We start from the raw sequence: 27,878 nt of genomic DNA, 5'->3' as shown, positions 1-27,878 counted from the left end.
GGTAGGTTGGGGTGAGAGAGGGGAGCAGAGAAATAGAAACAGCCGATGTCACATCGGCAGTTAGCAATGAAAAGATCTAGAGAGGGTAAGAGGCTAGAGGGAGTGGTCCAAGTAGAACGAGAATTTAAGAAAGCGGGAGAAAGGGTCAGCCATACGGGGGAAGACTCCTTGCCAAAGAAGTGGGCACCGAGACCAAGGCAACAGAAGAAGAGCTCAGCATCCTGCCAAGCTCGAAATTCATTCAGACGGGGGCCTAATGGGATGTCAGGTCTGGGCGTGCGACCCTGGTCAGGTGATGAGGCGGGGCGGGCGCTGGTTGGTTGGCTGGCTGGACGGGCGGGCGGGTGCTAATTGGTTGGCTGGCCGGGCGCTGGTTGGTCGGCTGGCCGGGCGGGCGCTGGTTGGTCGGGCGTCTGCCCTGAGAGCCTCCCGGCAGCGGGCCGTCAGTGATTTGCACTGCTTACCTCACCGAGCGTCCGGCTTCATGTCGGCCAAGTCTCCGTTTGGCTTGTTGCTGATATTCGGCGCTGCCACCATTTACCTGTACGTGCTGTCCAGCAACCTGCCCCATGCAGCGCCGGGGCCGCTGAGCGCCGAGGAGAGCCGGGAGCGCAGGTAGGCCGCGGCCTCGGGAGTGGATGGGCGGCGAACCCAGGGGAGCCGGCGGGCAGAGGGAGCCGGCGGGCGGCGTGGTCCGGATACCGGCGGGCGGGAGGCGCTCTGGCGAGAGCCTTTCGATGCTGGGTGCAGGCGGGAGAATGAGGCTCCACTTTACCCAGCGCCGTCCCCAGGACGTCCCACTGGAGTACTTTTGAAATGTAGTCACTGTGGTAATGTGGGAAACGCGGCAGCCAATTTGCACAGCAAGCTCCCACAAACAGCAATGTGATAGTGACCAGATAATCTGTTGTAGTGACGTTGTTTGAGGGATAAATCCAGAGACTTGAGCAGATAAACTCGCCTGCGCTTCTCATGAAATAGCATTTTCTGTTATTTCATGAAATGGCACCCTGGGATCCTTTATGACCCAGCGAGGGCAGAGGTTGCCTCGGTTTAAATCTCAACAAGGTGAGAGTGCTACCGACTTAGCCATCCATTGGTTCCATTTCACCAAGCTCTTGATTTAAAAATCTGCTTGTTGCAGGGAAGGGGGTTAGAATCTCAGAAACTTACAACACAGAAGGAGGCCATTTGGCCCGTCGTGCCTGTGCTGGCTCTTTGAAAGAACAGTCGTGCTCAGTCCCACACCCCCGCTTTTTGTCCGTAACCCTGTAAGTTCTTCATCCTCAAGTACCTGTCCAGCTCCCTTTTAAAATTATTTATGGACTCTGGTCCGCCACCATTTCAGGTAGAGTGTTCCAGATCCTGAAAACTTCACACCCCTCTTGATCTTTTGCCAATGACTTTGAATCTATGATCTCTGGTTATTGACCCACTCGCCAGAGGGAATAATTTTTGTCTATCTATTCTATCAAAACCTCTCATCATCTTGAAAACATCTATTAGATCAGCTTTTAACCTTCTCTGTTCCAATTTAAGAAGTTCCACACTTTTGAGGTGCTGGGAAAGAAAGTTATATGTTTCAATATTTTAGTATTAAGTATATATTTTTCTAATATTTTTAATCACATCCAACACAAGTTTAGTTAGATTATACTGCTTTTCAAAAAATGAGGCAACTCTGAGCCAAAGCTGCAAACTCACATTTCTCTCTGCTGAAACTGTTTAAAGCAGAGTTTTCCCAGGAGTATATTTATCCTGAGGAGCAAAACCAATAATTGTGTTACAATCATGAAATGCTAGGAAAACACAGCAGTTCCATCAGTGTCTGAAAAGAGAAAGTTTTAAGGTTCGAACTTGTTTTCTCATTTCAGGTGCTGATGAACCAAAATTGTATTTCCAGCACTTGCAGCTTTTTTTGTTTCCACTTCCCCCTAGTAAAGTGACCAGGAATAAGTAAGGGCACTGTCTTCGTGCAACAAGTGTCTTTTAGTTATAAACAATGTTGTCACCACAATTTCAGTAAAGTGTAAATATAGGTGTGTGAATACTTTCAGACTATGTCCCCTTGAACTGAAAGTTGCCAGCTGGACAATTAGTTCATAGACTTTGTCATTCCAAACTTCAATTATGCCTGGAGCGAGCATAACACTAGAGTGCAGCATTGGTGTCCAGGTCTGTCACTGTATAACACTGGGATACAGTACTGGTGGGTACAGGTCTGTCACTGTATGATAAGGGTACGATACTGGTGGGTACAGGTGTGTCACTATAACGGGTACAGTGCTGGTGGCTACAGGTCTGTCACTATAATGGGTACAGTACTGGTGGGTACAGCTCTGTCACTGTATAACACATGTACAGTACTGGTGGGTACAGCTCTGTCACTATGATAAGGGTACAGTACTGGTGGGTAGAGTCTGCCACTATAACACTAGGGTACAGTACTGGTGGGTACAGGTCTGTCACTGTACAACCCTGGGGTACAGTACTGGTGGGTACAGCTTTGGTCACCTTATCTGAGGAAGGATGTTCTTGCCATGGAGAGAGTGCAGTGAAGATTCACCAGACTGATATCTGGGATGGCAGGAATGACGTATGAGGAGAGATTGGTTCGATTAGGCTTATATTCGCTAGAATTTAGAAGAATGAGAGGGGATCTCATTGAAACTTTTAAAATTCTAACAGGACTAGACAAACTAGATGCAGGAAGGATGTTCCTGATGGCGGGGGAGACCAGAACCAGAGGTCACAGTCTAAAGGATAAGGGGTAAGCCATTTAGGACAGAGATGAGGAATTACTTCACCCAGAGAGTGGTGAACCTGTGGAATTCTCTGCCACAAAAGGCAGTTGTGGCCAATTCATTAAATATATTCAAGAAGGAGTTAGATATATTTCTTAAGGCTAAAGGGATATGGGGAGAAAGCAGGGACAGGGTACTGAATTTGGATGATCAGCCATGATCTCATTAAATGGCGGAGCAGGCTCGAGGGGCCGAATGGCCTACTCCTCCTATCTTCTATGTTTCTATTCTATTCTATTCTGGTAAACCTACGCTGCACTCCCTCCAAGGCCAATATACCTTTTCTAAGGTGTGGTGCCCAGAACTGCTCACAGTTCTCCAGATGTGGTCTAACCAGGGTTTTGTACAGCTGCAGCATAACTTTTACCCCTTATATTCTAGTCCTCTAGATATAAAGGCCAGCATCTCATTAGCCTTTTTGATTATTTTCTGTACTGTTTCATGACATTTTAATGATCTATGTACAGTAAACTCTTGTTTAAACGGCACCTAATTATCCAGAATTCTCTAATCGGCAAAATTGATACTCAGAAAACAACACCTCAATAACCGGAAATGTTGCCGAGTCCAAGTCTCCCGCGGTGGCCGAGTTGGTCAGTGGGGGTAGTTCTCCAAACCGCCACTACTCGGCATCTTGGCGCTGTCGGAAGTCTCTTCCGATCCGAACACCTCAATAACAGGGGTCTGTGACGCTCCGTTATCCGGAATTTTTGATCAACCAGCACCACCCTGGTCCCGTCGGTGCCGGATATGAAAGAGTTTACTTTACCTGGACCCCCCAGGTCTCTTTGGACCTCCACTGTTTTTAGCCTCTCGCCATTTAGAAAGTACTCTGTTCTATCCTGTTACGTCCAAAGTGAATGACCTCACATTTACCTACATTGAAATCCATTTGCCACAGTTTTGCCCATTTACTTAATCTGTCGATATCCCTTCGTAATTTTATGCTTTCATCTACACTGCCTGCAATGCTGCCTATCTTTGTGTCATCTGCAAATTTGGATATATGACTTTCTATGCCATCATCTACAGAGGAGATTTACGAGGATGTTGCCAGGACTGGAGAATTTTAGCAATGAGGAAAGATTGCATAGGCTGGGGTTGTTTTTTTTGGAACAGAGGAGGTTGAGGGAAAACTTAATTGAGGTGTATAAAATTGTGAGGGGCCTAGATAGAGTGGATAGGAAGGACCTATTTCCCTTAGTGAAGAGGTCAATAACCAGGGGGCATAGATTTAAAGTAATTGGTAGAAGGATTAGAGGGGAGTTGAGGAGAAATTTTTTCACCCAGAGGGTGGTGGGGGTCAGGATCTCACTGCCTGAAAGGGTGGTAGCGGCAGAAACCCTCATCACACTTAAAAAGTACTTGGATATGCACTTGATGTGCCGTAACCTACAGGGCTACGGACCAAGTGCTGGAAAGTGGGATTAGGCTGGATAGCTCCTTTTCGGCCGACAGACACGACGGGCCAAATGGCCGCTTTCTGTGCTGTAACTTTCCATGATTTTATGATCTGTTTTGGTGATGTTGGTTAAGGGATGAATATTTTACCAGAATACAGGGAGAACTCCTTGGTGCCATGGGATCTTTTATAACCACCTGGGCAAGCAGGGCCTTGGTTTAACGTCTCATCCTTTTTTTTAAATTAGCTTCTTATCCAATTACATGTTTTTATCTTCGATTCCTATTGTTTTTAGTTTAATAATAAGTCGTTTGTGTGGAACTTTGTCAAAAAAAATTTGAAAGTCCAAATAAATTGAGAAGGAGTGATGTTACTTTATCTGCAGCATTTTCAAAGAAAGGGAGGAAGTTTCTGAAGCTAGATCTTCCCCATTAAGCCATTGTTATGCAGCTACTCCTTTTGAATACATTCCATTATTTTGTCCATTATTGATATTGGGCTAAAAAGCTTGTAGTTGGCTGGAAACCCATTCTTTCCTAGGACTTCAGAACTATGGTATTCTTCACCTCACTCAATCAATATAATAAACAGACCTTTAACATCCAAGCTTGGTGTCAACTGATCCCTACTTCCTAATTTACCTGTTTTCAACCTTGATGGTTTCTGCACTGTGGATCTTTACTCTTCACCTTTGACCCTGAATTAAAAGAAAGATTTGTAGAAAATTAAACACTCCCCTTAATAATTGGATGAGGTGTCTGCTCGGGTGAGTTTACGCATGTATCGCTTGTATATGAATCTGATTGAACTGTCGTCTAGTTATTCAGTGATGATCTCGCTCTTTTATTTTGCTTTCTGCAGGTCACTGACATTTCCCTCTGACCTGGAAGAGCTGCGAGCCATTGCTGGCTTGCTGCATTCGTACAGAGCTCAGCACACCGGCTATGTATTGCTGCTCTACTGCAGTGCATACCTCTACAAACAGACTTTCGCAATCCCCGGCTCTTCCTTCTTGGCAAGTATTGAGTACTAACGGCTTGGGCAGCTGTGTGTTGCTTTTTAAAATGTGTAAATGTAAATAACATCCAGAGAATGAATCAGCAAACTTTTTGGCAATGCAAAAGAAAAAAAAAGGAATATTTTCACTCTGGTACGGCTGGAGGCTGTTACTGTTCCAGAAAATAAACTGCGAGTCTGCATCGTGATCACAGTACTAGTTAAATTACATAGAATTTACAGCACAGCAACTGGCCATTTGGCTCAACTGGTCCATGCCGGTATTTATGCTGTGCACAAGCCTCCTCCCACCCTACTTCATCTCAGCCACTCCCTCATGTACTTATCTAGTTTCCCCTTACATGCAGCTATGTATTCGCTTCAACCACACCCTGTGGTACAGGAAACTTTGTGTTATCCGGAGGCTAAATATCCGGCAAGCTCGAGCCACCGGCAAAAATCAGGAGCCGTTTTGTTAGGTTTTTTTTCTTCTTGTGGTTTTTTTTTCAACAGTCAGGCTCTGCAAAGTCTCTGTAGTTTAGCAACAGCTTCAGAGAGACGCTTCAGAGAGACGCTTCCAAGGTACGGGCCGACTGTTTAGAAGCTGTTGCTAAGCAACAGTGTTTGTTGTCAGATACGGAGATGAAAAGCTCCGTATGCTTCAACATTTAACGCTGGTGTGTCCGGCAGTTTTGAGGGAACGGCAACAGCTCGGTCCCGTCGGTGCCGGATAGCACAAAGTTTCCTGTAGAAAGTTCCACATTCTAACCACTCTCTGGGTAAAGAAATTTCTCCTGAATTCCTTAATGGGATTTATTAGCGACTATCTTATATTTATGACCCCTAGTTTTGGTCTCCCCCACAAGTGGAAGCATTTTCTCTGTTTATCCTATCAAACCCCTTTCATAATTTTAAAGACCTCTATTGGGTCACACCTCAGCCTTCTCTTCTAGAGAAGAGCCCCAGCCTGTTCAGTCTTTCCTGATAGTTCTAACCTCTCATTCTTGTAAATTCCAGCAGAGAAACGAGGGATCTCTTCATTAGAACAGAGAAGGTTATAAGAGGAGATCTGAACGAGATGTTCAAAATTATGAAGGGTCTTTAATCAGGAAAAGTCTTTTCATTGTTCAGTGACTTCAATAGTTTTGTTCTTGGTATGGAGCAGTTTTCACCATGAGTATCATTTTAAGCATTGAAGAGATTGAAACGGGCTTTCTAGTTTTTGAACAGTGAGGGTGAATAAGCGAGGATTTACTAAACCCCATAGCATGAGGGGCACTGGTCTCTCTCCACCTTGGTCTCACCATGGCACTTTTTCATGAGTAATAGCCTGTATCTTTGTAGCTTTACATTAATTTCCAGCATTGCTGCTGTTGTCAGTCTAACTTTCCTCTGCTGTAGCGTGATTTGCAAGTTGCTTTTGTCTGGCTGTCGGTAGGTTGCTGCATGAACAGGTAATCTTCAGTGCTCCTGAACCTGAAAAGCGCTCTGCTCTGGCGGCGGTAGTGCTGCCCATGCAGTGAGGCCATTGTTTAGCTCATCGGCCTTTACCAATGTTTTCCTTTCTCCTTTTAACTTCCCAGTGCTGTCTCCATCCTTTCTAGCTGTCCTGGAAAGTTTTCTTGTGTGGGTACAAGTAGTTAATCATTCCTTGCTAATGCAGCCTCCTTTGGTACCAATGTCTTGTCTCTCTCTTTGCTTTATATAGAATATATTAGCGGGTGCATTATTTGGACCATGGCTGGGCCTCGCCTTGTGTTGCATTTTAACAGCAATTGGAGCAACCTTCTGCTTCCTGCTCTCCAGGACGTACGGTAAACAGTTTGTGGTGCACCGATTTCCTGAGAGACTCTCAATGCTACAGCAAAAGGTAAATAACCTAATTCACACTGTGGAGTAAATTCAGTATAATAAGAGGGAAAAAAAGAGCTTGCTTTCATGCCCTCAGGATGTTCCAAAAGTCAGTGGATTTCAGTTGCTGTTGTAATGTAGGCAAATGTGGCAGCCAGCTTGCGCACAGCAAGGTTGCACAAACAGCAGTGAGATAAATGACCATTTAATCTGCTGTTGGTTGAGGGATAAATGTTGACCAGGACACCAGGGGAACTCCCACGCGCCATGGGATATTTTACGTCCTCCTGTTCAGGCAGATGGCCTCGGTTTAACCTCTCATCCAAAAGACTCCCTCAGTACTGCACTGGAGTGTCAGCCTAGATTACGGGCTAAAATCCTGGAGAGGGACTTAGAGCCTTCTAACTCGGGCAAGAGCTACATAAATTATGAGGACAGGTTGCATAAACTTGCGTTTGTATTCCTTTGAGCCTAGAGGGGTGATCTAATTGGAAATAATAAACTGATTCGATAGGGTAGTTAGAGAAATCATATTGTAGGAGTCTGTGCACTCCTAACAAAAACAGTGAACTAAACTGGTTGTGAACAAACTTAGTTTAATGCACTGAAAGTATTACAAAACAAAAATGCAGGAGAAACTCCAAACAGGTCTGTACACTAGCTCACTCCACGAGGACTAACTGGAAACGCCCTCCAACCCTGACATCATGACATCATCACGTTTCCCGCCGTTAGGAACGTCATGTGATGACGTCACAGAATCACAGAAACCCCACAATGCAGATAGGCCATTTCGGCCCATCGAGCCTGCACCGACACATATCCCACCCGATCCCCGTAACCCCTACACCAACACATATCCCACCCTATCCCCGTAACCCCACGTATTTAATCCCCCTAACACTAAGGGTCAATTTATCATAGCCAATCAACCTAACCCGCACATCTTTGGACTGTGGGAGGAAACCGGAGCACCCGGAGGAAACCCACGCAAACACGGGGAGAATGTGTGTGGAGTTTGCACAGTCACCCGAGGCCGGATTCGAACCCGGGTCCCTGGCGCTGTGAGGCAACAGTGCTAACCACTATGCCACATCGCGTCAGATCGCGATTTTATCGATCCCGCGCTGTTTAAACAGGGCAAACATTAAAAGGTAACAATAATGATTAATTGTACAAGTTACTGAGAGAGTCTCTTTGGTGGCTTTGCCACAATATCCTCTAGTGGGGGAATCCAGCACAACCTTAAAATTAGAGCTAGGCAATTAGCAGTGAAATCAGGAAGCACTTTTCTGCACAAAGGGTAGTAGAAATCTTTAACCCGCTCCCCCGAAAGGCTGTGGATGCTGGGGCTCAATTGTAATTTTCAAGACTAAGATAGATAGATTTTTGTTAGGTAATGCTATCAAGGGAATATGGAGCAACGGCAGGTATATGAAGTTGAGGTACAGGTCAGCCATGATCTGATTGAATGGCGAAACAGGCTCGAGGGGCTGAATGGCCTCCTCCTGTTCCTATGTAAGTGAGCCAAGCTGAGCCTAGAGTAGACTCTGGCACCGTATTATGGCACGCTGTGGGCTCTTCCCTTTTTTTTCCTAAACCTTGCAGCCCTGGATTCTGGCTGTACCTGTCTCAGTAAGTAAAAGGATAGTTAAAGGAATGGTTTTATTAGTAATGGCTGAGAGCATATTCTACTTCTCGATCGCTGTGATACTTAAATGATAACTCTGTTTTATCCTAATCATTCATCTCTCACAGCCAAATTCTGACTCCACACAGCAGCCCTGATTCCTGTTGCTCTATCCCAGCAGAAAGCAGCATGAACTATTAATCTAATTATAAGCGGGGGAGTATTAATGTAGAGTAATATTGCAGATAATGCAGGACATTTAAATCTGTATATATTCAGTAGGGATTTCTTCAAATGGTAGTGACTATCGACTGCTTCAAGAGGAAGGGGAATTCTGATATCTAGTCTTGCTTGAACCTTGCCAATTTCCCTTTTTAAAAAATAAAAAAAATATATATAGAAAATTCTCTCTCTACTTCCTTACACAGTGATCCGCACCTAGTGAGCTCCTGATTTCAGTCACACCACGATTGTCTGTTTCCAGGCAGGGCCGAATACGTGCTCTTGGGAAGAAATGAGCGGGGGGTGGGGGGGAAACGGCCCTTTCACTTACTGTGTGTACTCTGGGAAAACATTAACTTCCTGTTAGTGCGACCATGCCACGCTTTGCAGGAGACAAGCTCTCAGCCCAGCAGTCTGTGAATGGGCCAGAGACAAATGGAGCAGCAGATCCCTGAACAGTCACAGGCGAAGGGCTGCAAATTGTCCCAGACCGTATTGAAGACTGTCACAAAAACTCCTACATAGCAAACTATCTCACAATGGAATTTCTGATTTGATTTGTTAGCCTGTGTATGAAAGGAGTGAGAAGCCAAGCTGGGTACACACTTGTGAATCAGCACGTACCTGCTTCCCATTGCACAGTCTGGGATTACGAGGGGTGTAATCTGCTGGTTAGTTATCAAAAACATTTTGCTTTTGTTAGTTTTCTATCAACGTTCATTTTAAACCTATTCAAAGGGCCAGTGCAGTGCACAGGATGAAAAGCATTGACTCAGGCAATGATATTGACTGTTTGAAAATCTGCATGTTAATTTTTTAACATGTTAAAGCCCTAATTGTGTCTGTTTATTCCTGATTTTATATTGACAGGTGCAGGAGAATAGGAACAGTCTGTTTTTCTTCCTCTTGTTCCTCAGAGTTTTCCCCATGACTCCAAACTGGTTCCTAAACATCACGTCTCCCATCCTCAATGTCCCTCTCACCCAGTTCTTCTTCACCGTTGTTATCGGTAAGCTGTGATTCCTGACTAATACTTTTTATGCTGTTACATTGCAAAAAGTCAATAATATGAAAAGCTCATTCAGATCGTCAAAGTCCATCCATCTAATCCCCTAACTCTCCCATCAAAGACCCTCACTCTATTACCCTAACTCTTCCATTGACGGCCACTCTGTTACATTACCTCTCCCATTAAATCATGCAGCTGCATTTTGAACATCCCAATGTTTTTGCCCCTATTACACTTACCAGCCAATAATCTCAAACAGCAACTCACTAAGCTTACGTCAACATTTTTGTACTTGAAATCCTCCTGTTGACCACTGAGTATTAAGGAATGTTGTTAAGGCAGCGTGATGGGGAGCTTTACTCTGTATCTAACCCGTGCTGTACTTGTCCTGGGAATGTTTGATGGGACAGTGTAGAGGGAGTTTACTCTGTATCTAACCCGTGCTGTACCTGCCCTGGGAGTGTTTGATGGGACAGTGTAGAGGGAGCTTTACAATCATAGTTCCTGCTCCCGATTGCTATCCATATTGTGTGTGTGAGAGTGTTGGTACTTGCGCAAGGGAGAAGAGAAGTTTAAACATTTCTGGATTTTTCACTGGAAATGCTTCAAATAGATTCTTTCCTCTTTTCAGGTCTTCTTCCTTATAACTTCATCTGTGTGCAGACCGGCTGTATCCTGTCTGAGATCTCTTCACTGGAGAACCTGTTTTCATGGTCCATTCTCCTGAAACTGCTGGCCATTGCCATGGTGGCACTTGTACCTGGAGCTCTCATCAAACAGTACAGCCACCAGCACCTGCAGTTGGGCAAAAAAGTCAAAAATGGGCATTTTGACAACGACCGGAAAACGAGATGACCGATGCTAAACCTCTCTGTGATTTATAGTTTTATTATTGTATGAAATGGTCTTAATCTGAAGAAACAGTCTTTCTAAAATCTGGAGTTGTATTTGTATTGTAGAAGCCTGTTCAGTAGAATTTGAGCCATGCCACAGTGTTCAAAGCACTGAATATACACTTGGCTAGAAGCTGCCCATTCAGGTTAAATCCACCCAGCTGACTGAAGCTGCATCTCTCCGAGCTGGTAGGTGCCCACTTGTTAATTCTCCACTCGTAACTGACGACAGATACTTAATTATTCGTACTGACACAGAATCTGACGGTCACTTCTGAGTGGGTTGCTGTCTTGCAATACGGGTAATTAAAAGAAACTCTTAACTGTAGCTATAAAGGGGAGGAGTCGTAAAAATCAACATTTCATTGTGCAGTACACGCGTCTGCTGCATATATGACAAATAAAAAATTGAATTGAATTGAATTGAATAAACACAGGCAAACTAGGTATTTGTTTTCGTTTTAAACCTGGTAAGTTCTCAGCTGGTCAGAATCGTGGATGTTGCTTATCCATGACCCATTGAAACATTTTCACTCTTTTAAAAAATGTTTTTTTTAATTTTTTTTTTTAAAGTGTACTTGCTTTTTAGTTTGGAAATAAAATTATCCATTAGTATGAATTAAGCATTTTTAATAAAACTGCAGAGGAGGCAGTTTTTGCACGACTTCACTTCACTTCACATGGGTTAGATTAGGTGCAAATTGTAAGACCTGACCTGCCCTCCCAGGACAGAGAGAGCAGGACGCTTGGGGTACAGAAGCTAAATGGCCCCCCAGGTCGAATGGGCCAATCTATGCTTGTTCTGTTTACTCTGCCTTCCAGCTGTAGTTGGCGTTGAGAGATTGCAGGAGTGCTGACTAACCCAGAGACTCGAGATAAATAACTGCTGCTGCTGGTGGCGTTTCCCTCTAGTTCGGCTATTGTATATCTGGCTGTAGAAAAGCCGAGCTCCCTGCAGTGCCTGGCCTTCCCCCCCCACCCCCCCCCCCGAGATCAAAACAGGTCTCCACTGACGTGATTTTGTAGCCATACCACGATTCTGCAAGACCTACCTCGGGGTCTGTGTTTCTGTCATTGCCAAACCAGCAGGACAAATGTTGGGCACTGATCCAGCTTGTATCGCGGCAGACCACGTCCACCGGAAGGCGGTGCTGACGATTGAGCGTCTACCCCTCCCGCGGCGGGCAGAACCAGCGGAGGGACTCGTATCAGCCACGCTCCAGCAGTCTGAGGCTAGATTGGCGACAAGCACCTCACCGGGTGGGTTCCTGGTGCCTCAAAGCTGCCTCATTTAATTCACAGTGCTGCGAAGGGAGCCATATGAGGGCGGTGGGACAGGAGTAAAGGGGACTCGAATCTAAAGCAATTCAAAAAGTTGGAGTAAATAAAGCCTGCAAAAAAAAAAAAAAAAAATTGACTTTTTTTTCCATTATTCAACAAGACTTTTACTTGCAATAAATATTCGGATTGTGATTTCACAATCCAGGCTGAGTCGGAGGGAATCCCAAACCAACAAGAAGTGTGCGAGCAGGAGTTGGCTTTGAGGCACTGGCCTCAACACAGGTGACTGTGCTGCCTGTACCCATACAGCCCAGAATAAGTAAGGACGTTTATCCTCTGACCAGCTGTTAATATGGTCTGCACAATTTTTTAAAAAGTACTTTGTTGTTTTAAAGATACGAGCCAACATACCCAGGAAGGAGGCTGGTGAGAAGCCAGCACGTGATAATGAGCAGTGGCTGGTCTGGCAACGACAGATGTGAAAACCGAGAAACTTAATGCAGTGGTGGGTGGGCGCAGGGGGAGGAAAACTCAAAGTAATTCTTACCTTCTTCCCACGCGCTCCCCCCGCACCCACCCACCCACCCAAGTAAATGCTGAGGAACTTCAGCACCCTGTGTATTACAGAAGGAAGTTTGAAAAGCTCTCGGATACCTTTGATTTGCTGCAGAAGCCACCTGTTTAAAGCTGCTCAGTTTGCTGTCCTATTGAATTCGACCCTTGTGCTATTACACCTGTGAAAAGCCCTTCCCAACATGCTGTAAGTTAACAGTGATACATGGCCAATTGAGGGTATCATGTGGCTTGCAGGTGATGGTCTTGCCATGTCATTGCGGTGCTTATCCTTTTTGGTGCCCACAGCCCTGCCTTCTCTCACGAGATGGGCAGTAACCACACCCGCCCACACTCGCTGTTTAAAAATGCCTCGCGTTACTGGATGAACACTGCCTGTTTGAGAGCTCCAGCATCCGTTGCTTTCTCCTGTATTTTTCTTGGACCTCCCCTGTAGAAGTTGAATGCATTTATTTAAACAATTAGTATTTAATACCAGTCTTAACTTTTCTTCAGAAGTCTTAAAGTTCAAACACTCTTGTTGGTTTCCATGGGTAGAATCCCAGGAATGTTGTTAAAACCCACGTGATTCCTGTGTCTAACATGCTGCAAATCAGGAAAACTGGCTGCAGGTTATGAGGTGGGCCTGTTATTATAATTTTTGATCTCTGGATGCATGTGATGCTGGCAAGGCCGGCATTTCATGTCCATCCCTAGTTGCTCGAGAAAGGTGGTGGTGGGCCTTCTCTTGAGCCACTGCAGTCGGTGTGGTGATGGTGCTCCCACAATGGGGGTAAACTTTACCTAACCAGCCTGGCGGGAAAGTTGACAGGATCAGATTCTCCACCCGCTTTTACGCCCTGCCCAATTTTCTTCCCCCCCCCCCCAACCCAATTTTACCTTCCAATTACCTCAATGGAAAATAAAATCGGCAGGGTGTAAAATGGGCAGCTGATTTGATCCCATCAAATTATAATTAGGTGTCAGCTTGGAAATTCCAGGGTATTATCCCAATGACAGTGAAGGATGAGCAATCTATGTCCAGGTCAGGATGGGGTGTGACTCCTCGGAGGTGATGGTGTTCCCACGACATTGCTGCTGCTGCTGCTCTTCCGCTGCAGAGGCCATGGGGAGGGAGGCGCTCACACTAAAGGATAATTGTGGAAATGCAGTGGCCTCATTGTGTCTCCCCTGTTCACAGTGGAGGTGCAGTGTGGGTAGGGTTCAGCTATTCCCAGTGCACATCATGTCACAGTGGTGTGGCACTAATAACAGCCACATAAACCAGCAGCGTCTGGAGTTTCTGTTGTTCCCATTATGTTATCCCTTAAATTCAATTATTAAAACTCTTCAAAAAGATGGAAAAAGAACGCAGCGCCTTTCACGTCCTCAGGGCATCCCCACATGCTTCATGTAAATCACTCTTGTTCTGTCTGCAAACACGGCAGACAATTTGCGTACAATGGCCCAGAAATTTGGGTCGGGGGCTTCCCATGGGTGCAAGCCCCCGATCTGCACTTACCTTGCGCGCTGGCCGTTGAGCTGTGGGCCCCCGTGGAATTCCGATCCGGGGCCTGGTCCAGCTGCCGGCACGCAGTACTTGCGTGTCTCGGGCGCAGTGAATTCGATGTGTCCCCTGGGATCACGTGGGCCATGGGGAGCCAATCGGAGCAGGGAATGCTCCATTCATAATCTGACAGGAAGTGCTGTCAAGACTTATAAATACTACGGCCCCAAAACAGCACTAAATCTTCAAATACATTTTTTCAAAAATCACTTTTTAAATAAACTATAAATTACATAAAATAACTTTTTAACAATAATTTAAGAGTTTTTATAGTTATATAAAACGAAAAAGGGTGGCTAAAGTAAATGTTGGTCCCTTAGAGGATGAGACCGGGAAATTAATGGTGGGAAATATGGAGATGGCAAAAACACTGAATGAATATTTTACATCAGTCTTTACAGTAGAAGACACTAAGAATATCCCAACACTGGACAAACAGGGGGCTAAAGGGGGGGGGAGGAGCTAAACACGATCAAAATCACTAAGGAAGTGGTACTCGGTAAAATAATGGGACTCGATGGCTTACATCCTAGGGTCTTGAGGGAAGTGGCGGTAGGGATTGTGGATGCATTGGTAATAATTTTCCAAAACTCCCTGGACTCAGCAAAGGTCCCGGCAGACTGGAAAACTGCTAATGTAAAGCCCTTATTTAAAAAGGGCAGTAGACAGAAGGCTGGAAACTATAGCCTAACATCTGTGGTAGGTAAAATATTGGAGTCCATTATTAAGGAGACAGTAACAGGACATTTGGATAATCATAATTTAATAGGACAAAGTCAGCATGGTTTTATGAAGGGGAAGTCATGTTTGACAAATTTGCTGGAGTTCTTTGAGGAAGTAACATATAGGGTGGATAAAGGGGAACCAGTGGACGCAGTGTATTTAGACTTCCAAAAGGCATTTGACAAGGTGCCACACAAGATTATTGCTTAAGATAAAAAAATCACGGGATTGGGGGTAATATTTTGGCATGGATAGAGGATTGGCTATCTAACAGAAAGCAGAGAGTTGGGATAAATGGTTCATTCTCGGACTGGCAATCAGTAACTAGTGGTGTTCCACAGGGGTCAGTGCTGGGTCCCCAACTCTTTACAATCTATATTAACGATTTGGAGGAGGGGACCGAGTGTAACATATCAAAGTTTGCAGATGATACTAAGATGGGAGGGAAAGTAGTGAGTGAGGAGGACATAAAAAACCTGCAAGGGGACATAGACAGGCTAAGTAATTGGGCAGAGATTTGGCAGATGGAATACAATACTGGAAAGTGTGAGGTTATGCACTTTGGCAGGAAAAATCGTAGAGCAAGTTATCTTAATGGCAAGAAACTGGAAAGTACTGAAGTACAAAGGGATCTGGGGGTCCTGGTGCACGAAACTCAAAAGGTTAGTATGCAGGTGCAGCAAGTGATCAAGAAGGCCAATGGAATGTTGGCTTTCATTGCTAGGGGGATAGAATATAAAAATAGGGAGGTATTGCTTCAGTTGTACAAGGTATTGGTGAGACTGCACCTGGAATACTGCATACAGTTTTGGTGTCCATACTTAAGAAAAGACATACTTGCTCTCGAGTCAGTACAAAGAAGGTTCACTCGGTTAATCCCGGGGATGAGGGGATGGACATATGAGGAGAGGTTGAGTAGATTGGGACTCTACTCATTGGAGTTCAGAAGAATGAGAGGCAATCTTATTGAAACATATAAGATTGTGAAGGGGTTCGATCGGGTGGATGCGGGGAGGATGTTCCCGATGATGGGTGAAACTAGAACTAGGGGGCATAGTCTTAGAATAAGGGGCTGCTCTTTCAAAACTGAGATGAGGAGGAACTACTTCACTCAGAGGGTGGTAGGTCCATGGAATATGCTGCCCCAAAAAGCTGCAGAAGCTACATCATTACATAAATTTAAAACAGAAATAGACAGTTTCCTAGAAGTAAAGGGTTATGGGGAACGGGCAGGAATTTGGACATGAGTCTAGGTTCGGATTGGTCCTGGCCCTGTGGGTAGCGGAGCAGGCCCAGGGGCCATGTAGCCTAATCCTGCTCCTATTTCGTGTTTTTAATTCTGTTAGCTTCAGGAGATGGTTCAGTGATAGTAGATTGGCGGTTAGGATCAGATCAGCCATGATCTTATTGAATGGCGGAGCAGGCTCGAGGGGCCGATTGGCCTACTCCTGCTCCTATTTCTTATGTTCTTAAATTTAAAAAAAAAAAAAAAAATTATTTTCTAACGGCTAAAAATAAACTTACCTTGCTTTAAAGTATTTATAAAAATAATAAACCTGTGGAAAAAATGTTTTAATTTTAATTAATTCACCACTTACCTTGTAAAAAGCAGGCCTTGCGCCTGCTTTTTACATGTCTAACTTCTAGAGACTTACCTTCCCGGGAAAACCTGTATTTAAAAAAAAAAAAAACGAAGTTCCATGCGCATGCGCAGCCTCTACTGCGCATGCGTTCGACCTCTTAACCCCTCCTTTCAGGGGAACGGAAGTGCCTGTTTCCTGCACATGCGCAGTGCATGCAGGAAATCAGCACTTCCATTGGGCCTACGGGTGAGTACCCTGTGTGTACTCACTCGTGGAGACCTGAATTTCTGGGCCATTATCTTGCTGTTTTAGTGAGGTTGGTTGAGGGGCAAATGTTGGCCAGGGCACCAGCAGAACTCCCCTGCTCATCTTTGAAGAATGCCGTGGATTCTTTCACTTGAAGAGGCAGACGGTGCCTCTGTTTTCACATTTTATCTGAAAGATAGCACCTCCAAGAGTGCAGTGCCCTCAGTACTGCACTGAAGTAACCATAGCAATATCTGTTTGCTTCCAAACCAGTTGGAGTTTGACAGTCTCTAAGTTGCATGGTGTATTTTTTTAAGCTCTCTATCGCTTTGAGCAGGTTGGCTAAAGATATGAATATATTAACTGAATAGTTCCAGTGCCAATTACACTGCAACATGCCAACTATTCCCTGTTGGGAATACCAGTTTGGACTCGTGCCTATTTTAGCTTGGTGTCATGTTTCAAAGATGGTGGCTCTCCATGCCCCAGTCAAGGGAGCCGATTGGATTGAAATTTGAAACATGATCAAGAACTGTAGAGATGTGAATCTGTCAGTGAATAATGACCCTTGCAGCAAGATATTCTATACAGTGATAGATGGATGGCTGTTCCAAGGGGGGGGAGGGGGGGTGCTCTGTCAGTTGAGAGCAGACTGTGTGTACTCCCCAATACTGGAACATATGTTCAAAGACAATCAGTAATTTTTGAATTCAAAGGCAATGCTTTTTAATGTGAAGAAAGCAAAAGTTGTCCTGTGATTGATCACCTCCATGTGAGCGATCCCACAACTGGGGAAAGCTACAGCTAGCCCATCTTCTACTTGCACCCCATTCATACCCAGCATTATAAAGGAGGTTTCCAATGCAGGAGCATCAGTCTAACTGTGGGCTGACTGAAGGGGAGTGAGGTGAGCCTCCCCCACCACACCCCCCCCCCCCCTCCCCCAAACCACCCCTCCGGCAAGGGGCAGTCTCACTTCACTTCAGCTCAGCACCAGTAAGTCCAGTGTGAATTCACACCAAGTTTAAACAGTGCTGAGGCGATATATTGGGCACTTTTTTATATATAAGCTTACACCGAAACTTTATTAAATGTTTTTGATTGTGAGCAGCCCCACTGCATGTTCGTCACGTGTAACATTGAAGGTCCAGGAGTGAGCTGTGTGTGTAAGCACACGCCTGCACAGCTCACTCCTGGCCTAGAGTTAGATTCACAGTCGGCAGTGTAAACAAGGTGTTACCAACTACGAACAACCCATGCACTAATCCGAGATTGGTAACTGCAGTATATCTCTCAGTATCTGCTCGAGGGAGGGGAGTTGTGGTTAGTATACTGTATACAGGTGTAAGTGGGTTTTAATATACTTTTTAAGTGGATTTCTCTGGGATTTGTAACCATTGATGGCTGTTAAGGTTTTATATACCAAAAAAAATTAACATTGCTGAATATATTGTGAATGATATTTTCTATTGAAATTGTAGATACTGTAAACAGAGGGTTTAGGGGAACGACTGAAGCTTGTCTACACTTTGCCCATGTATCGCGACAAGACTTTGGCTTTACCAAAGGAGTGTTTACATTGCATGTTTATCAGTGATTCCACTGAGAGTGGAATTCATCTGTGATTTGTTTAAATTTCATACGTGACTTGTTTAAACAAGTGAGGCACAATTTGAAAACCTCAATAAATTATTTAAATACATCTATGTACATCTGCATTCTTTATTTCTTGAGCACGAGTTAGTGATGACGATGGTGAGCGAAATGCGTGTACAAAGCAGGCTCACCACACAACTGATGACCCAATTCTAGCTAATGTCACGGGTATAGATCAGTGTATACACTATTGATGAGCGGTCTTTTTCATCAGACAGCACCAACATAGTGGTGAAGGGACCACAAAACAGCCCTGACTGAGCCAGCAGAATATCTGGTGTTCCAAATGGGCACAATGCCACATGGTACAGTAGGGGGCTGTTTCTGAAATAGAGAGCACGTGAGGCACATTTTAGGATAGTGCAAAGGGACGTACTGTATCTAACCTAAAACTCCCTCTACACTGCCCTGTGTGTGTGACCCCCCAGATTAGGGTGGCCCTGTGTGACCCCCACCTCCCGCGCCCCACCCCCCCAAAGATTACGGAAACCCTGTGTGTGCGACCCCCACCCCCCCAGATTATGGAAACCCTGTGTGTGTGACACCCCAGATTAGGGTGAGCCTGTGTGTGATGACCCCCCCCAGATTACGGAAACCCTGCGTGTGTGTGACCCCCCCAGATTAGGGTGACCCTGTGTGTGTGACACCCCCAGATTAGGGTGACCCTGTGTGTGTGTGTGTGTTCCCCCAGATTAGGGTGACCCTGGGTGTGTGACCTCCCCAGATTAGGGAGACCCTGTGTGTGTGACCCCCCAGATTACGGAAACCTTGTGTGTGTGACCCCCCCCCCCCCCCCCCCAGATTAAGGTGACCCCCCCCAAGATTACGGAAACCGTGTGTGTGTGAGACAGCCCAGATTAGGGTGAGCCTGTGTGTGACGACCCCCCAGATTAGGGTGACCCTGTGTGTGTGACACCCCAGATTAGGGTGACCCTGTGTGTGTGTGACACCCCCAGATTAGGGTGACCCTGTGTGTGTGACCACCCAGATTAGGATGACCGTGTATGATCCCCCCTCTGATTATGGTGACCCTGTGTGTGAGACCCCGAGACCCCCCTTCTCCCGGATTAGGGACACCCTGTGTGTGGGTGACCCCCCCCCCCCCCAAATTAGGGTGACCCTGTGTGTGTGACCCCCCCAGATTAGGACGACTCTTTAGTGATCCTGTGTGTATGAGCATTTTGTCAAACAATGCAAGTTGAACATTACAGAACAAAGGACCACAATCTGGTACAGTACACTGGCTTTTTATTCCATGCAGTATTTTTTTGCTGTTGTACGCTCTCTGATCCCCATCACTGTACACTGATTGCCATGATCAAAGTTAAACAGTTATCGTCAGGAAGCCACTGAGGTGGGGAAGAATGAGCCAGAGCAATTCACCCTCGGTGGGCAGAGGGGCACAGATGAAATGGTCTGCACTCCATGGTGCCAGGCAGACTTCGGAATTTAATACAAAAGGAACTACAATACTGTCTCCTAACTGCAAGGGGCTGTCACGAACTGTGTGCCAACAGGAGGGCTTGTGGTGGTTTCAACAAAAACATTAAAGGAAAGTCAGATGTGGTACTTGGGTGTTTTTTCACTTGATTTGTATTCCACCCATCAGTTGTTACTGATGTTTTGTACATAGCAATAGAGAGCGTCCAAACTCACCCCAGACCCCTAACAATGCTGCCCAATTTGTGTTTATTTTTCTTATTGGCTGCCTTTCTCAGTTTGAATTTTGTGCGCTTGGAGGTTTGGACAGGGCTGTTCTCTTCCCTCTTCCAAAATGCTGTGGTCAATTGAAAATTGAGATTGATAGATTTTGATTTGCTAAGGGGATCGAAGGATATGGAACAAAGGCATATCTTGGGCATAGAGCGAGACAGGGTGCGGTGGGCATGGAGCGAGAGAGGGTGGGGTGGGCATGGAGCGCGATAGGGTGGGCTGGGCATGGAGCGCGATAGGGTGGGCAGGCATAGAGCGAGACAGGGTGGGGTGGGCATGGAGCGAGCTAGGGTGGGGTGGGCATGGAGCGAGACAGGGTGGAGTGGGCATGGAGCGAGACAGGGTGGAGTGGGCATGGAGCGAGATAGGGTGGGCAGGCATAGAGCGAGACAGGGTGGGTGAGACAATGGGGCTGAGATACAGATCAGCCATGTTCGAATTGAATGGTGGAATAGGTTCAGGGGTTCAATGGTCATGTTCCTATATTCTTAGTGCTGTTGACTTAGTGGTTGATGAGCCCTAAATCGGAACAGCATCAGCAAATTAATGGGGAACATGGATTTAAACTTCAGCTGGGGCACCCAGGTTCAGTGCTAAGCGGCCAATAAGGATAGATGTTTGCAAACTGGAACTTCTGAACTTTGACCTGCTGCTTCCAACAGTGTTGACCGGGAGAACAGAAAGCACACAAAACAATTCTGAAACCAAGCACAACGCCACAAATCAGCCCCCATGGTAGCAGTTCACCGAGAGCGCTCACTGCTCCACAGGTTAAGCAGGGGCTCTGCTTGTGCTGCTTTCGAAATCTTTGATGAGAATGATGTTCAGCATATTACTATAAGCTTCAACAGTAACGTGGACTTGCCTCACAACAGCTTGTGGGATAGCTGAGGCTTAGGCAGCCCGTTTAGCAATGCAGTGGGTCGCACTCGCCACAATATCAACGCAGTTTATTTAAAGCAAACAGGATCTCCTTTCATTACAGCAGCAAGATTTCATTTGATATGTCATCAATTGACTGAGATGTGTCTGGGGTAAGAGCTTGGTTCAGCTCCCTGTCTGCAGGTTGCTGTATCTCTGGGCTGATCCACTTAATTATTTCCAACAAATACACAGTGTATGTCTTTTTCTAACTTTATTGAGTTGGTATTTGATACGGTGCCATATTTCGATTAGTGGAGTCATTAAAGGACATGTGATTTGGCTTTGCGAATTGTCTGAAACTGCAATGAGGTCACATTAAATGTGGCGTGCACTTTGGATGGAAGTTCAAAGAACTAAGCGAAAATCATATCTGTGCAATAGGGTGGGGCAGGAAATCAGACAAGTTAGGGCAGAAAGAGATGGAGTGAGGCAGAGAATTAAGAGAGCAAGTGGGGCAGGGAGAGGGAGTGGGTCAGGGAGAGAGGGAGCGGGTCAGGGAGAGAGGGAGTGGGTCAGGGAGAGAGGGAGTGGGGCAGGAGAGTGGGTCAGGGAGAGGGAGTGGGTTAGGGAGAGAGGGAGTGGGGCAGGGAGAGAGGGAGTGGGTCAGGGAGAGGGAGTGGGTCAGGGAGAGAGGGAGTGGGGCAGGGAGAGTGGGTCAGGGAGAGAGGGAGTGGGGCAGGGAGAGGGAGTGGGTCAGGGAGAGGGAGTGGGGCAGGGGGAGGAGTGGGGCAGGGAGAGGGAGTGGGTCAGGGAGAGAGGGAGTGGGGCAGGGAGAGTGGGGCAGGGAGAGGGAGTGGGGCAGGGAGAGTGGGTCAGGGAGAGGGAGTGGGTCAGGGAGAGAGGAAGTGGGTCAGGGAGAGAGGGAGTGGGTCAGGGAGAGAGGAGTGGGTCAGGGAGAGGGAGTGGGGCAGGGAGAGAGGGAGTGGGGCAGGGAGAGTGGCGCAGGATCTTGATGCCAGCATTCTGGTGGAGCAGAGAAGGAGGTGGCAGGGGAGGGTTGTGTGGTGGGGAAGCATGAAGATTTGCGATTCCCAGTGATTGTCACCAACAGTGTTTAGGCACTGTGTCTGACTGATGCTTCACACACGGGCCTAGGGCTCAAAAACCTCAAGGTGATCATTTGACTTTTTTTTAAACTATGGTCTTAAAGAAGAGAATGAACAGGAATTGTAGAGGAAGTTCTAATTCGGTGAGAATATTTGCTGTCAGTGAATTAGAGTTGTGCTGCTGTTTGTCTGTGAACTTCTTTTAAATTGAGGGAAACCTAGGTGGAAATCTGAGGCTGTGGTGCCGGAGCATTGAAGGTAGAGAGGATACTCGATATGTAGATGAGTTTGAGTGTTAAAAAGCCTGATAATTGGAGGAAGCAAAGACTAATGTGAGCAGTTCCACCTGGGTCGCCAACCGATACCGCTGCGAGCAAACCCAGGAGAAAAATCCTAGGGGACATTATAAAAAAAATTGTGGTCACTCCATTTTTTTTGAATACTTTTTGGGCCTTAGTTATTATTATAAAAATATTGGAGATGGCAAAGAAAGGCGGTTTGACTGACAGTTAAGAATCATCCAATCGGGTAGTGAAGAGTGTGTTCGCTATTCAATCGGCCATGGAAGGCGGGGCGCCGCGAAAATGGACCAATAGCGGGAGCCTGAGGGCGGGGCGGTTGGAGGCGGGAAGTCATGTCATGAAACTTCCTGGAATACGTCAGACTGCAGTTGGCAATCCTAAATTCTACAGGTCTGAGGCCCTGGTAATAATTAAATTAAGAGACGGAGAGATGAGTCCTGATTTCAACATCGTGAGGGCACAGGGAAAGAGGAAGATGGCGTTGGAGGGGGAACGTAAGAGGAACAAGAAGGGAAAGTTCAGAGCAGCATCGATAAAATAGATTGTGCTGGAGTTCGTAGGCTCAAGGTGAGGGAAGGATTCCCCTGCCCTTATAACACTTAAATAGTCAAACGAACTTGTTCTTTCAAAGTTTGCCTTATATTCTGGAATGGCAGACAAGCCCACTGAAAATGAAGTATGTGCAGAGAGATGAAAGTGCAGCACAGTCTTGCTGCAACCTTCAGTTCCAATTCCTTCTAATGCTGCATGCAAGGCCTGGGCTGTAGGCTCATGACTCGGGAGAACGGGGCAGATTTCACCTTTAAATTGAGCAAGGTTAAAGAAAAAGGGATTATGTCTGCGCACTGTTCCCACAACACTGATCCAATGATTGCGTTTAACACCGTTATGATTGCTAGCTCTATCTCGCTTTCTCATCCTCTTTCCCCCCCCCCCCCCCCAACAACCACCCCTCCAACACTTCAGTTCAGCTTCATGGCTTGATACAATCCCACTCCTGGAATGTTCAATCGCAATGGGAACCGAGGAAAGAAAACCAAAGTTAAAGGTCCTTCTGGGAGTAAACAAAATTCTGATCTACAGAAAAAAAACCAATCAAAACCTCAGCGATAACTTAAGAATTCAGATGTAGTCCAGCTACAGAACCAAAGGAATAAGTTAAAATGATCTGATACTGCTTCCGCAGTAATGACCTTCCTTCATAAAACTACATTTGTGCTAACATTTACAGTGAGGATGATTAGAGTCTACACTTCTAGAGATTGTAAACAAACATGAAAAGAGCGGAACCATCCAGAATATCAGCGTCTGATTCAGGCTTTTCCAACACGGTTGGTTTTGGTAACTTACGAAGGAGAATCTTACTTTGAAATGGGAATTGGATATATACTTGAAAAGGAAAAAAATTGCAGGGCTATGGGGAAAGTGTAAGGGAGCGGGACTAACTGGATTGCTCTGCCGGCACAGGCACGATGGGCTGAATGGCCTCCTTCTATGCTGTGTGGCAGAGTCTGCTGATTCCACAGGCAGTGAGTGACTGAGGAGTTGCCTTGCCTTGTCAGCATGCTTGGTACAGCGAAACTGTCCTTCTGAAGGCCCTGTCACCACCTGCTTCAGTCCACCTTCACAAAGCAACAAGATTCTAACTCGTGCTGTGGTAGTTTATTGTGGAATTGATGGGCGTTCATGGAATTGGTGATTTCAATTGTTTTTGAAATCTAATAGTGCATTAGTTACCAGTAAAATGTAGCCTGCAACTGGATCCAGGCAGCATCGTACATCATACATATAAAAACCCCTCGAGTAGATTCCAGTCTGTAACTCACTCCTGGGTATCTGTTATTCTATATATAAACCACCCGAGTCTATATATATTCTAATATATAAATCACTGAATATTCATTCACCCAGTCAACACTGGTAGGAACAGGAAGGTCCCTGGGCACAAGTTTTACATAGTTTAAATATAGAATAACAGACATCCGGGAGTGAGTTACAGGCTGGCATCTGATCGAAGGGTTCAAGTGGTTTTTATATAGAACAACAGATACCTGGGAGTGAGCTATAGACTGGGATCTAATCGAGGGGCTCGGGTGGTTTATATATAGAATAACGGACATATGGGAGTGAGTTACAGGCTGGAATCTAATCGAGAGGTTCAGGGGGTTTATATATAGAATAACAGATACCCGGGAGTGAGTTACAGGCTGGAATCTAATCAATGGGCTCGGGGGGGGCTTTATATATAGAATAACGGATACCCGGGAGTGAGTTACAGGTTGGAATCTAATGAAGCGGTTCAGGGGTTTTTATATGTACGAGGTACGATGCTGCCTGGATCCAATTGCAGCCTCTCAATCTCTCCGTGGGATGTGTTCGGCATTCATGTGAATGGTTTTATTTGTTGTGGGTCTGTTTTCCTTGCGGAAGTGTAACAAATTGCCGAACTCACCGTGCCGACAGAGTTTAGGGGAATGATAGTCCTCTCCAATACAGGCTGCCCCTAAGTCCCACCGTGCAGGCTGGCGGCATGGCAAGGGTCTGAAGGGACCTAGAGAGAGAGGAACTGGAGGAATCCCAAACTCAGCGAATGGAAGTTGAGAGTCGTGGTTAGACGGTCACAGCCCTGCCATGGCTGCCATTCCATGTCAGCAATCTTTTTCCCTACCAACTTTCACCTGCCCTCTTTCCCTCTGGGAGGCCTGACTGTTTCTAAGGTACAGATCCATGGGCACAGTGCCACCCTCTGGTACCTTGCTCATTTATGGGCCTACACGGGGAGTACTGGCAGAATCTTCTCCCATTGGAGCATCGCAGACGTGCCTGATCCTATCCCGATCCGACGTGTCTACCTCCCAGCAGGTGTCCCGGCTAATTAACCCCTACATAGCCTAAGGGAGCTGAGGTCAACTGTAGCACCCTTAACAAAATCACCGAACACAGCACAGGGGACTGTACCTGGGAGCTGTGAGCCTGGACTGCTGAGTTACTCACTGCCTTAAACCAGCCAAATGTCAGGGAACTGAATAACACGTCAATAAAATGGAAGCTAATTAGCAGAGTAAAAGCCTGAAAGGGACCGTCTATCTCTGGAGGTTTCAATATCTGCACAACACAATATATCCCGCACCAAAACAGCGACGGATCTAGGACTGAAACAGCGACGGATCTTGGACTGAAACCTGCGGCGATATAGCGATGATCAGTTGACAATGATTTTTTCTTCATGTAGAGAAGCCAGGACTAAGTCTTGTGATTCTCCCATCCTTAAAAAAAAGTCAAAATAATAATGTTCTCGTCCCTGATTGCTGGTGAGCTGTGGCTGAGAAGCCCGACTTCATTTTGCAATGGTTTGGGAGCTCGTGAGAGGAACCGGGTGGAATGACTGCCATTTGGTCCGACTCTGCAAAAAGAGGCGTTTCAAGTTGCTGACGTTGTCACTGATGAAACAACGAAGGGAAGAATCCAGCACAGTGGGCTTGGGGCGAGCACAGAGGCAGCACCAATCAATGGCAAATGGACGTCCTGGTTTGGAAGGTCCTTGTCACAGGGTAACCCTTCATCTGTCAGCAAAGCAGTGCCAGGCTACAAGGAAGAGAATGTTTCAGCCACCAGAAAGGCAGGGAATACGTAGGAATGGAAGTGTTTGAAGGAGCAGCTCCACTCTGCCTATTCGATATTTAAAGGACGTAGCCATGTTATTTTAACAATTAGAAGACTCACCCCTGAAACCCCGCCTTACTTCGGTCTGGCCGGAGCAAGAGACGAGACTACGAGCCCGACCATGTCTGTCGCTGCACGGCACGCTGCCTGGCAGTGACCATCGGCGGGGCGGGGGCTGGTGCTTGCCAACACATTCAGCTCGGTAGCTCACTCCATTGCCATCCCTCGGAAATTCAGCCTCTACTATCACAGTTCGGGGGGAGCTGGAGGAGGAGGAGGGCGGCTCCTCAGGCAAGCTCCCAGGGCAGGTACGGCACAGGTTAGATACAGAGTAAAGCTCCCTCTACACTGTCCCATCAAACACTCCCAGGCCAGGTACAGCACGGGTTAGATACAGAGTAAAGCTCCCTCCACACTGTCCCATCAAACACTCCCAGGGCAGGTACAGCACGGGTTAGATACAGAGTAAAGCTCCCTCTACACTGATCTGTTTGAGCCGCATCTTCTGACCAGTCCCCCTGACTGCAGCAGTGTGCCATTTTTCCTTTGCCCCACACCAACCATCCTGTGTCCTGTCTAAGTGCGATTGCCAGTTTTGTACTGTGTGCCCAATGCCCACCATGAAATGAGCCGAGACCGTACAAACTTTCACCTTACAACAGAGGAGACTTTCATCTCATCGTTGTGGGCTGGATTTGAACGCTGCTCCCTGAAGTGAAAGGGACAGAGTCTAACCCACTATAATCTCACCTCACAATAATCTATGCTTGCAGAGAGAATTTTGCCATCATTCAAGAAACTCCAACAGACCAAAGCTTAGGGTTCAGTTGATCAACGTTTCAGGTCTTAAGCTTTTCCTCAGTCACACAGATCACACAGAAACCCCACAGTGCAGATAGAGGCCATTTCGGCCCATCGAGCCTGCACCGACACATATCCCACCCGATCCCCGTAACCCCTACACCAACACATATCCCACCCTATCCCCACGTATTTAATCCCCCCTAACACTAAGGGTCAATTTATCATAGCCAATCAACCTAACCCGCACATCTTGGGACTGTGGGAGGAAACCGGAGCGCCCGGAGAAAACCCACGCAAACACGGGGAGAATGTGCAAACTCCACACAGACAGTCACCCGAGGCCGGATTCGAACCCGGGTCCCTGGCGCTGTGAGGCAACAGTGCTAACCACTATGCCACCGTGCTGCCCTGAGGGTCTTAGACCTGAAACATCGACTGATTGACTTCTGTTTCTCCACAGAAGCTGCCTGACCAGCCGAGTATTTCCAGCTCCTTCTGTTTTTGTTTTCGGCTTTCCAAAATTAAAATTAGAGCCATTTAGGGGTGAAATAAGGAAGCACTTTTTCCACAGATAGGGTAGTGGAAATCTGGAACTCTCTCCCCCTAAAGGCTGTGGATGCTGGAGGTCAATTGGAGCTTACAAGACTGAGATTGACTGAGAGGGATATGCAGCAAAGGCGGGTAAATAGAGCTGAGGTACAGATCAGCCATGATCTGATTGAATGGCTGAACAGGCTCGAGGGGCTGAACGGTCTCCTGTTTCGATCTTCCTATTTTGCTTTCAGCTTGGGTTTCGACTCAAATCATCTGTTCCCAGCAGGCTGGTGTGTCAGGCAGTTTGGAGATTCATGCCTTGCGCTTGGAAGGGCTGACTCGGATCCCTAGACTAACAAGCTGCCTGCTCACGTCCCCTTGCTCAGATCCCTAGACTAACAAGCTGCCTGCTCACCCCCCCTTGCTCGGATCCCTAGACTAACAAGCTGCCTGCTCACCCCCCCTTGCTTGGATCCC

At 46.4% G+C, this 27,878-nt stretch overlaps 1 protein-coding gene across 1 annotated transcript; it reads left to right on the top strand.

The window, feature by feature from the left end:
* Positions 1 to 393: 393 nt before the first annotated feature.
* LOC147119945 (transmembrane protein 41A-like) lies at positions 394 to 18,461 on the top strand. The gene is made up of 5 exons (XM_085985388.1): positions 394 to 615; positions 5,068 to 5,221; positions 6,911 to 7,072; positions 9,776 to 9,914; positions 10,546 to 18,461. The coding sequence occupies exons 1-5, from the start codon at positions 485 to 487 to the stop codon at positions 10,767 to 10,769; spliced, it is 810 nt and encodes a 269-aa protein (XP_085841514.1). The 5' UTR covers positions 394 to 484; the 3' UTR covers positions 10,770 to 18,461.
* The last annotated feature ends 9,417 nt before the right edge of the window (positions 18,462 to 27,878 follow it).

This window comes from Somniosus microcephalus, chromosome 4 (assembly GCF_052327205.1).
Source record: "Somniosus microcephalus isolate GS21.2 chromosome 4, FLI_Smic_1.0, whole genome shotgun sequence".
Taxonomy (NCBI): domain Eukaryota; kingdom Metazoa; phylum Chordata; class Chondrichthyes; order Squaliformes; family Somniosidae; genus Somniosus; species Somniosus microcephalus.
Note: the sequence above shows the minus strand (reverse complement) of the source record. Positions and strands in the feature narration are given on the sequence as shown.

Bases quoted from the DNA above. Each gene is read 5' to 3' on its own strand.
- LOC147119945 (XM_085985388.1), top strand. From the start codon at position 485: ATGTCGGCCAAGTCTCCGTTTGGCTTGTTGCTGATATTCGGCGCTGCC. The intron at 5,222-6,910 runs GCAAGTATTGAG...TGCTTTATATAG, and splicing joins TCCCCGGCTCTTCCTTCTTG to AATATATTAGCGGGTGCATT. The intron at 7,073-9,775 runs GTAAATAACCTA...TTATATTGACAG, and splicing joins TCTCAATGCTACAGCAAAAG to GTGCAGGAGAATAGGAACAG.